Source organism: Medicago truncatula, chromosome 4, assembly GCF_003473485.1.
Source record: "Medicago truncatula cultivar Jemalong A17 chromosome 4, MtrunA17r5.0-ANR, whole genome shotgun sequence".
Lineage (NCBI taxonomy): Eukaryota > Viridiplantae > Streptophyta > Magnoliopsida > Fabales > Fabaceae > Medicago > Medicago truncatula.
In genome coordinates, this window is record NC_053045.1 from 50,197,293 (window position 1) to 50,209,696 (window position 12,404).

At 32.0% G+C, this 12,404-nt stretch overlaps 1 protein-coding gene across 1 annotated transcript; it reads left to right on the top strand.

Annotated features, from left to right (window-relative positions):
- Window positions 1-4,430: 4,430 nt before the first annotated feature.
- On the top strand, window positions 4,431-7,184 carry LOC112421344 (uncharacterized). The gene has a single exon (XM_024782789.2). It carries the CDS (start codon window positions 4,573-4,575, stop codon window positions 6,832-6,834), a length of 2,262 nt encoding a protein of 753 aa, XP_024638557.1. The 5' UTR covers window positions 4,431-4,572; the 3' UTR covers window positions 6,835-7,184.
- The last annotated feature ends 5,220 nt before the right edge of the window (window positions 7,185-12,404 follow it).

A 12,404-nucleotide genomic window follows, 5' to 3' on the forward strand; every position in this document is an offset into this window, starting at 1 on the left:
CAACAACAAAAAACCATATACAACCTACATTGTATATCAATAGTATTAGATGTACTTGTGATTTTGTTGAAGAGATTTGAATGATTTTCATGAAAATGAGGATTGAAGAAATATCGTAGAGAGTTTATAGCAATGTAGTTAACTGTTATTGTCTTCTAGAGTATGTCCAGATCGCAACTATAGTTAACTAATTAACAAACAATAGTTAACGACCGCTGAAAAAATGAAATGGTGGTTAACTATCGTCAATGACAAAAGTTTCATTTCAATGTGTTTTTTAGCAAAACGATAGGTTAGAAAAGCAATTTTCTAAATGAATATTCCTTGACAAAGCAAATCTATTTTTAATCTAATATAATGACGTCAGGCATTGCACTTTTAAACTGTCATCCTTGTCTGAGTGTACAGTTCCTCGTTTGGAATTCAATAAATTCCACAATGTCCCGTTCTGAATATACATCCAATAACAAACGTCGTTTACCGTAAAAAAAAAAAAAAAATAATCAACAAACAAACGTCAGAAGAGAAAGTAATTAAAAAAACGTCACAAGAGAAAAGCTCAACCATAAACAAATAAAATATACGCCCAAAAGCACTTATATCGAGGAGAAATGATATTTATAAAATCACTTTCTAATAAGTAACTTTTATTTGTTTATGGTACTCAGATGTGGTGGTCTAATCATTTGTTATGTTTAGGTATTGGTTAATCCCTACTTTTTGTTCTTTGTTTTGGACTTTTGTAACATTTTGTATCTTGTAGTAGAACTCTAGGCATATCTTGTGCTTGGAATAAGCTATGTTGTGTTAATATAATTCTATTTTGATGTGTTAAAAAAAAAGTAACTTTTATTTGTAGTACATTTTATTCTCCATCATTATTTTTCTCTTTTTATATTGTTGGGTTAATATGTATTTACCCCCTGTAATTTGGGCGAGTTCCGGTTAATCCTGTAAAAATAAAAGTTTATATTTCAACCCTATAATATGAAGATTCTTCACAAAACACCCCTATAATATTAAGATTCTCCACAAAACACCTCTGACCCCATCCAGACGTTGATGTGGCACGCCACTGTGTAATTATTTTAATTTTAATTTTTTTTAAACCTGACACATGTATAATGTACGTTAACTGTATAATTATTTTTTATTTTATTTTTTTTTAAAGGGTACACGTGACATTTGTGATTTAAAAAAAAAAAATAAAAAAAACGAAAAAAAACATAAAAAATTAAATAAATTCTGGAAAAATTAATAAAAATGAAAAATATTATGAAAAATAAAAAAAATAACGAAAAAATTAATTAAAATAAAAAATATGATTAAACAAATTATGGAAAATTTAATAAAATAAAAAATAATCTGAAAATTTTAATAAAAATGAAAAAGAATCTGGTAAAATGAAAAATAATGAAAAAAATTAATAAAAATTTAAAAAGTTCTAGAAAATTTAAAAAAATAATAAAAAAATCTGGAAAAAGTTAAAAATATGAGAAAAAAAATATATTTCAAAAAATTTATATTTCTGGAAAATTCAGGAACTTAATATATTTCGAAATTCATGAATATAATAAGAAAATACATTTTATTTTTTTTTTTAAAAAAGTTCAGATTTTTTTTTCGAAATTAAAAAGTTTGTTTTTTTTTTATACTAAAAACAAAAATATTGGAAAATATTTCAATAATTAAAAAAACATAACATTAGATCATGAAAAATAGAATTAAGGGCTTGTTATTCAATTGTATAACATGACTTATATACCGGTGTCAATCAAAATCCATTGTATCTTGTTATTCATATACGTTATATTTTCAAATAAATAAAATTCTAGAAATAAATTTTAATTCAGATTTTTTTTATATTTTTTGAAAATTTTGATATATATAAATTTTTTCCAGAATTTTTTTTTTTAACTTTTTCCAGATTTTTTTTATTTTCTAGATTTTTAAATTTTTTCAGATTTTATTTTTATTAAATTTTCTATATTTTTTATTTTAATTATTTTTTCATTATTTTTTATTTTTAATAATTTTTCCAGAATTTATTTTTTTTATTTAAAAAAAATAGAAATGTCACGTGTACCTTTTAAAAAAAGTAAAAAAAATAATAATAATACAGTCGTCGCGCCACACAATCATATATGCACAGTCAGCATGCCACGTCAGCAACTCTGCACAGTCACATAAGTCAGGGGCTAAAATGAAAGAATCTTATTTTACAAGATTGGAATCTAAACCTTTTTTTTTTTATAACTGAAACTCGTCTAAATTACAGAGGGGTAAATACATATTAACCCTATATTGTTATATATTGAGATCATACTAAATCTCTTTAATTATACACTACTCTATATTGAGATGGTACCAAATCTCTTTAATCTGATGTTCTATGTTCAAATTCAATTATAAGAATATATCAAAGTTTTTTTTTTAAGGAGAGAATATATCAAAGTTAAATAAAAATTTGTCACTCACTATAGTTTAAATCAACTTGAGAGTTTTTTTTTTTTTTTTTTTTGAAATCAAAATGATATATATAAATACTCAAAGGTGTTTCCATTTGCACAAAGTGCGCAAAAAAGAAACACCACCAATGTTACAAAAATACAAAGTCAGAAACCCTTGGAAACAGATCACAGGAACACACCCATACAATGAAGCGAATGTTTTCACCAATCATAATAAGTATAAGCTAAAACTGTCTGGTTAGATTTCAACCATAAAAATGAATTCAGCTTGACTTTTTCAAGAAGGGTAGATGAAGTTGCTGCCGTGTTTTAGAACACACGGTTGTTCCGCTCCTTCCAAGTCACCAAAATAGTAGCAAATCAAATTATTGTTAAAAATAAATGAGCTGATTTTGGCAAACCTGGCATCCTGGTAAACTAAATAAAATGTTGTTGAAGCTCGCCCGGAGTCACATAATAAATTCCTAACCAATTCCACACTTGAGACCACAAAGCACTAAAAATATTGTAATGCAAAAAAAAAGATGAGTAGCTGATTCTATTACATGACAACCCGCCACACATATGCCATATGTTGGAGAAAGAATACTCCGTTGAACCAGATTATCTTTAGTTGGAAGCCGGTTGCAGAGAAGACGTCACACCAATAAAGACACATTTGACGGGATATACTTTGACCACACATCAACAACCTGAGACCTGTCAGCAGCTGCCCCCGTGTTTGTGATAAAGCGGTAAGATACTTTCATTGAATACCCGTGAGCGTGGTCTAACATTCACCTCTAAGAATCATGAGTGTTTTCCTGCAAAACAGTGTTACTTAAAAGATTCACACACCCTCCTCCTCCCATGCAAATAGTAGACGTCTCCATACCCACACCCTCCCATTAGCTTCCCACCCCAACTGCCTCATCTTCCTGACCCTACTCTCCTTCTCCACCACCAACTCAAATAACCGAGGGAACCTTAACCGCAATGGGGTATCCCCTATCCAAGTATCATACCAAAAAAGAGTGTTCCTCCCATCACCAACGACTCTCCGAACGTTCTCTTCAAACCACCTCTCTATACCCTCACCAACCCCATCACGCACTTTGCAAATCATGTTCCACCACACCGATGCATGTCTGTCCCCTTCCCTTAACTGCCCCCATACCTCCCCGTACCGAGCTTTTAACACTCGATACCACAACCCCTCTTTATCCTCCAACACCATTTACCTAACAATGACATATTAAAAGCTCCCACCCCCAACCCCCCTTCCTCCTTAGGTAAACAAATTGAGTCCCGTTTAATCCAAACTATTTTCCTATGATCCTCATCACCCAAAAAAGATGAAATAATATAAGGGTTAACATCTCATGTAACAGAAATTTCACACATTTAATTATGGATTCTTCATATTTTACTTTTATCCTGCTACAGAAATATTTAGACGAAGTTAAAATGATTTTGTAAACAAATGTTATTTTCAAATCTCATTCAAATTATAGGGGACTATTGAATAATAACCCAACGTACAATCATTTAGACTTGAAAAATTTAACAATCTTTCTTTAAAACGTTATAAACACAAATATCCTTTCCTTTTAAATTCTTCCTCAAAATAGTCAATAAAATTATTGTACTTGAATAAAAAACCGATTACTACTAATTATTAAAAATAAATAAATCCAACAAGAATAATAATGAAAAAGAAAAACCATGTAGTAGAAAGAGAAAAAGTAAGAGACAAGGACAAAGTAAGACCCACCAAAACAACCAGAAAAAAACAAAGACAAAACCACATAAAAACCAAACCAATCAGCGCGTGCACATCACCTCCAAATCATCACGTCTAAAGTTCCACACGTGGCACTTCCATTCCATCACAACCTCGTTACACCTGCATCACACAAGTTAATGTTCCCCACGCGCATAATGTCAGCGCGTGATAAAGCTAACTCTTTCTTCACTCTCATTCGCTTTGCCATTTCAGTCTCACACAACACAAATACACACACAACACACTCTTCTTCTTCTTCTTCTTCCGATGAAGATGAAAAACCAAACCACAAAAAAAACATAACAACGTTAAACTTAACGGTGTTTTATTTCACCAATGGCGGCTACTACAAATACGACGGCGGCGTTAGATACGAATTCTTCAGAAGAAGCAACGGCGAAAGCTATTCAAAAACGTTACGAAGGTTTAGTAACGGTTCGTAACAAAGCGATTAAAGGTAAAGGAGCATGGTATTGGTCACATCTTGAACCGTTTCTAATTCAACATAACGAAACCGGTTTACCTAAAGCCGTTAAGTTACGGTGTTTTCTATGTGACGCCGTTTTCTCCGCTTCGAATCCTTCACGAACCGCTTCTGAACATCTCAAACGTGGAACTTGCCCTAATTTCAATTCCGCAGCAAAACCCATTTCTTCAATTTCACCGGAAACTTGTTCCGGTGCTGGTGCGGTTGTTGTTTCTTCTCCGCCGTTGTTGGGTTCTTCTGTTCACCGACGTAAGAGAAATTCACCACCAGCACCAACACTACCTCCGCAGCAGCAGCAGTTGTTGCAGTATGGTGTGGATCCGATGCGGGTTGTGACGCAGCAACAGCATTTGATGTTATCTGGTGGGAAAGATGATTTGGGAGCTTTAGCTATGTTGGAAGATAGTGTGAAGAAGCTGAAGAGTCCTAAAACTTCACCTGGGGTTGTTCTTCAGAAGACACAAGTTGATAGTGCTATTGATTTTTTAGCTGATTGGGTTTATGAATCTTGTGGTTCTGTTTCTTTTTCGAGTTTGGAGCATCCAAAGTTTAGAGCTTTTCTTACACAAGTTGGTTTGCCACCTGTTTTTCCTAGGGAGTTTGTTGGGTCAAGATTGGATGCCAAGTTTGAGGAAGTTAAGGTTGAATCAGAAGCAAGGATTAGAGATGCTATGTTTTTTCAAATTGCTTCTGATGGATGGAAAATTAAAGATTATGAAAATGATCAGAGTTTGGTGAATTTAACAGTGAATCTTCCAAATGGGACAAGTTTGTATAGAAGGGCTGTTTTTGTGAATGGTTCTGTTCCTTCCAATTATGCTGAGGATGTTTTGTGGGAGACAATAACTGGCATTTGTGGGAATCTAGCTCAGAATTGTGTTGGGATAGTTGCTGACAAGTTCAAATCTAAGGCATTGAGAAACTTGGAGAATCGGAATCATTGGATGGTGAATCTCTCTTGTCAGTATCAAGGTTTTAATAGTTTAATCAAAGATTTTACTAAAGAACTTCCTTTGTTTCGAACTGTGACTGAGAATTGTATGAAGGTAGCTAATTTTGTCAATTACACGTCTCAAATTCGGAATAGTTTTCACAAATATCAATTGCAAGAGTACGGTCACACGTGGTTGCTTCGAGTCCTTCCAATGCGGGAGTTCGAGGATTTTAACTTTGAACCTGTTTATGCAATGATTGAGGATACGTTGAGCTCGGTTCGTGCGTTGCAGTTGGTTCTTCTTGACGAACCATTCAAGATGGTATCCATGGAAGATAGGAATGCTAGAGAAATTGGTGACATGATTCGCGACATCGGTTTTTGGAATGATTTAGAAGCTGTACACAGTTTGGCTAAATTGGTGAAAGACATGGCTAAGGAAATTGAGACAGAAAAGCCATTAGTTGGACAATGCCTTCTCCTTTGGAATGAGTTGAGGACAAAAGTGAAAGATTGGTGTTCCAAATTCAACATTGCAGAAGCAGCAATAGAAAAGTTGATTGAAAGAAGGTTTAGGAAAAACTACCACCCTGCTTGGGCTGCTTCATACATTCTTGATCCTCTTTATCTAATAAGAGACACTAGTGGAAAGTACCTTCCACCCTTTAAACACTTAACACCTGAGCAAGAGAAAGATGTTGATAGACTCATAACAAGGCTTGTTTCAAGAGATGAAGCACACATTGTTCTAATGGAACTCATGAAATGGAGAACAGAAGGGCTCGATCCGGTTTACGCGCAAGCCGTACAAATGAAGGAGAGAGATCCTGTTACTGGGAAGATGAGGATTGCTAATCCACAAAGTAGTAGACTTGTTTGGGAAACTTATTTAACTGAATTCAAATCCTTAGGAAGAGTTGCTGTGAGGTTAATTTTCCTTCATGCAACTTCTTGTGGATTCAAATGTAGTTGGTCTATGTGGAAATGGGTTTGTTCTCATGGTCACTACAAGACTTCATTGGATAAGGTTCAGAAGTTGATTTTTGTTGCAGCTCATTCTAAATTGGAAAGAAGGGATTTATCAAGTGATGAAGATAAGGATGCAGAACTGTTCACCTTGGCAAATGGTGATGATGATGTGTTGAATGAGGTTCTTGTTGATAGTTCATCAGTGTAACAATTTTTTTTACCCTCTTTTTTTTTTTGGAGTTAATTTAATCAGCTAGGTATTTTAATTTTTTTAGGATTTATTATTGAATTCTTTCCACTTCCTTTTGTTCTTTTCTGCCATGTGATTTGAGCAACTTCCTTACCTTTCACTCAGCATGATTTTCAAGTTGTTACAAATACTAAAAAGGCTGGAGAGATTGTAACACTACAGGAAGAAAAAAAGTGCATAATTGATTGGTGATTACAGAATGGTGAAGGATGTTGTAGAAATTCTATTCTATTCTATTCCTTTAGTAGTTTGATCAGATAAATAATATTGTAAAGGGGAAGTTTTTGTCAATTCTCCTTTGAATTTAAGCTTCTTTTTTTCACACCATTAAATTTTGTAAATTCAGAAGAAAGCATGCAACATTTGGGGAGGGGGGAATGCACAATTAATTTGGGGTAGCCTTTGGCATAATAAACCATCTTAATAGAATCTGGTTTAGTTATTTATCTATACATTTAAATATTGCATTTGTATAGTATAGAAAGAAGGAATAGAATCTTCTAAGTTTCAAGTCCATTATTACATTTGTAAAATCTGGAAAGGTGCTATGCTTTCAATCACACACCTAAATTGAATCTGTCTAATTCAGCTTTCTGTCTCCAAGTCAAAGGGAAATATGGTACCAAAGACCCTCTCCTAACTTAACTTTTTGCCACTTAATCAGTCACATTGTTGATTCTTTAAAACATGCACCCTGTGTCCACATTTTTGTGTGTCAGCGGCATAATATAAACAAAGGAATCCGATAAGTAGCAATTTGTGGCTGATGAACAACCTTAAACTTGAAGGATTCTGTGATGCCTATGAATTATGGTTAGGTCCTTTGAAGTACTGACACAGTCACGGGACAGTCAAACATGCCACCATCAGATAGATAGATAATAATTTTAAAAAGAGTAAAGTAATTGAATTTAATCATGTGTCAATGTCGTGTTCGTGTCAAACTAAAGTGTCGATATTGCATAGGTTAAGTAAGTGTGGTTGAGGTTGTACTCCACTTATATAACCACCGGATTCTATGGTACTACACAGGGGCACAACAGTGTTACACAGCAAGCAAAAAGAGTGTTGTACTTGTCAAGAACTTCACTGTTTAGATGTTGAAAAAACATGGAGAGACTGTCGTTGAATTATTGGTTTTTGGTAGAACTTTTTTGGCCATTATCAAGAGAGGTTAACCAGAAGAATCCAAGAAAGGGACTTCAATTATAGTACTAATTTTTACATGAACATATAGCAAAATCAATTACAATTTTAAAGTAGTTATAATTTTTTTATATAAAAATAAATGACTGAAATTGTTTAAGAGTTTATAGGTTGCTTAATTTTTAAACTCTCTATTTTAAAAGCCTGCATAGTTTCAGACCCAAAAATAAAACCTGCATAGTTTTTTTGGACATTGAAGAGTCTTTAGTGGTCAAACATAGGATTTGATTTCAAAGGGACAGGTCCACCTAAATCTAGCTCTTGTTCTGTATCCAGTATCCACTTTGAACCAATCATAAATTTATTGAAAAATAATTACTAGTGCAATCCAAAAATAATATTGAAACTATATGTTTATTTTATAATGATACTATTTTAGTCCAATCCAAAAACTAAGAAATAAAAAAATAATTACTCATCCATGCAATTGTGTTCATGTAATTTTTAATAAAAATTTAAGAATGTAAATTTTAAAGGAATTAAAAACACATTTAACCTTTTATTTTACAACTCCTAAAAAAAAAAAAAACTTTCTTTTACAAGTTAGAGTTCATTTCAATAAATATGGAAGGTTTGATATAAGTTGAAATAGTCCTAAACACATGTAAACTAGTTAAAGCAGTGAGCCAGTGACCACTCTAATTATCTTAAAAACAACTATATTTGCTTGCTGGTAACCATATTCTTCAAATTATTTATTGATGTTCGAAGATATTCTACAATTGGTTGTTATACATTACTACTAGATATATCAAATTTTTTGAGAGGGACCAAAACAGATGAAGATTGTCGGCATGAAACAGCACAGAAGATGTTAAGAGTTGAGGAGTGATTCTTCAACAACGAATTTTTTGTTAACAAACTTGTTCCTTTTTAGTTTTCTCTTTCCTTCTCTTTAGCAAATGCTTGTCCCTACTTTACATATGGCTGTGGGGTTGAAACAAAATTTATTAAAACTAATTTGTTTGCTAAAGGCCTAAAGTCACATACCTTAAAGTCTTTAAACTGCTTCAAATAACTGTTTATTGATTCTGATGGTGCTTATAACAGTTTATTGTAAAGTTAAAGGGAAATTAGCACTGATTTTTATAGTATAGTGTATATATATATTATTTTGTTAAAGATTATAGTAGCATTAATTTAAAGGACAACATGGTTTGAAATGACAAAATAACATCATAGCAGTGACAGTTTGGTCAATGAAATTGTTAGCTTAGCATCTACGTCTTAGATTAGGAGTTGAATCTAGCATAATCAAGTGAATTCGTAGATTGGTTTGAATCCTATACAAAAATTACAGTGTAAAGCACAAATAAAGTTTTGATTTGAACAAGAAACTTAACCTCAATTAGTCAAATTCCACCACCCCCGAGTTTTAAACTAAGGTAAACTTTGATACATAAAACATGACATTTAAAATGAGCTCAAAATTTAACAAATCTGACTAGATATCTAAAAAAAAAAAAAAACTTGGTATCATCAAGTTTAAATCCGAGTTTAGTGAGTTGAGATTTAAGCATATGCTTACAAATATTCTTATTAGCAGAGTAATTTTTATAGACTAACTATATACATATTCTCCTCACACTATTATTATATGCTTAAGCACCAAGTCAACCCATATTGGGTAATTGATCACATCAGTACTACTAGCTTACAACAAGATTTAAAACATTAATTTTTTGTAATAATTGATCATAATGCGCTTTGTATGTTTTCCTCAACAGTAAAAAACAAAGGCTAATTGATAGTGTACTCAATTGTGCTCATATGTGGCAATTATGCTTTCATTGATAATGGCAAAGGATGGACCCTCTTCTCTTTTGATAGAGAGAGATTTGAGTTATCCATCATTTACCCTCATGAGCAAAACACTTACCCATTATGGAAAAGCTGCAACTATTATTATTTCACTCGTATTTTCCTGAAAATTTCTTACTAGGAACATTTATTCTTGAGTAAACAGACAATTATTCCCTAAAATTGTAAGTTTCGTCAATTACTCCTTGAAATTAATAAAACTTCAATTATTCCTATGAAATTGCACAACGTTAATCAATTTACCTCATTCGTCAAATTCTTCTGTTAATCAACATGACGTTTTACAAATACCCCCCGAAATTTTGCACTCATGTGCAAAATGCCCCATGAACTTGAAAATTTATATTTTATTTCTTATCCTTAAAAGTGACTGCATTATCACTGAATTGTGGAGCATATTAGCTAAGTTTTGACGGTATACAATCATATATTTGCAGTATAGTAGAACAAATTGGCAATATTTGGTAAACCCAACACTAATGTTCAAAACTCAAGAATATTTACAAAACAAACATAAAAACATTTTTTTGTTTCAACATCAGATGTTGTTTTTTCTTTTTCAAGTTGTCCTCCACCCCATTAGAGATCAAAAGGATGGTGGTTATCATGTTTTTTTATTCTCATAAAAAAACATAATATAATATTATTACCATTCCTTTGAATCCTAATGGGGAAGAAGACTATGATTCCTTCAGGATCTTTTATAAAGTGAGAGAAGTAACAAGTTTATGTATTTTTTTCTTCAAAGTGAGAGAAGTGTGTTGGTGTAGAGTGTGCAGTGCTCACAATATAAAGGAAATGGAAATTTTTTGTGTGGTTAAAATCATATGTCATTTATGTGCTTCATTATGTATGTCATGCATTAGTTTTCCTTCTGACAGGTGTGACTGTACTTTGCTATGCTGACTTTCATATCATTAAGTTCAAATACATGGTTAATGTTTGATCGTTTCAGGGAACATATATGGTTGTATACCGTCAAAACTTAGCCAATATGCTACACAATTAAGTGATAATGCAATCACTTTTAAGGATAAGAAAAAAAATATATAAATTTTCAAATTCAGGGGGTATTTTGCACATAAGTGCAAAACTTCAAGGGGGGTATTTGCAAAACGTCATATTGACTAACAGAAGAATTTGACGGAGAGGGTAAATTGATTAACGTTGTGCAATTTTAGAGGATACTTGAAGTTTTGTTAATTTCAGAGAAGTAATTGACAAAACTTACAATTTCAGGAGGATAATTGCCTATTTACTCATTTATTCCCTTGCAGTCTTGCTAACAAAATACATATAATTTGGACCAATAGTAAAGTATCTAATTCAAATTTCTTACAAACAATCTTCTCACATAATTATTTACTCTCTTGCTATTTTACTTATATTTCTAATATAAGTAAAATAGTAGATGTATCTAATTTAAATTTAGACTAAATACGTATAATTTGGATCGTATACTTATTTTACTTATATTAAAAATAATTAGTAATACATAAAAATAAATGAGAACAACAACCTTGACACGGGCTGCGATTTCTCACAATAATGGTTTCACATAGTTTAACAAGGTAAATGATCTCGTTTAAAAATTTTATATTAGATTTCTTTTGAAAGAAAATTTCATATTAGATGACTCGTATTATACAATAATAAAATATGATGTAGACGAATTTAGACATTCAAATTTATTTGATATCAAACGGTTGAGATGTAAAACTATTTGATGCAGTAAATGGTAAATGCATCAAAACCAACTCTCCTTCCTTAAAAAAAAAGTCAAAACCAACTCCCCTTGACACACCCTCTATTTATTTTGAAAGGACCTCTATTCTATGAGACTATAATCTATTGTCATTATTATAGTCATAATTAATAAATACACCCACGTAGCCATTTGAAATACGAATCTCTCTTTTCATTGATGGTTTTCATATTCACATACCCACCACTACAATGTAAACAGTGAAAAGGTAAACAAAAAAATAGTGCAGCCTCTACTTTAGGTGAATGAAATGAGTAGAAAAGTAGTAAGTATGATTCAATTTCAGTACTGTGTGTATGATGATCACCCCCTCGTTGGGTTATTCTAATTACTCATTTAGTGGACAGACATATATCATTGTCGGCAAAGCCTTACAAAAAGCTTAGTACACTGCTTGCCAACTAAAAGTTCATTCTCTCACTTTTCTTTTTTATCTCTCTTCACCATCATACCACCATGGCATGGTATATATATATATATATATATATATATATATATATATATATATATATATATATATATGAAATGGATTACTCCACTATATTTCATGCAGTTGAGATAACCTAGAATTCATGCATTCATATGGTTTTAGCCGTTCGATCTTAATCAGACGGTTGATATTTTAATTTTGTACAACATTTTCAAGACCAAGTGAACAAGATATTGATATGCATGAACATGATTGTGTGATCGATTGCATTCAATTTGATACCCATGCTACATGTGTTGTGAACCT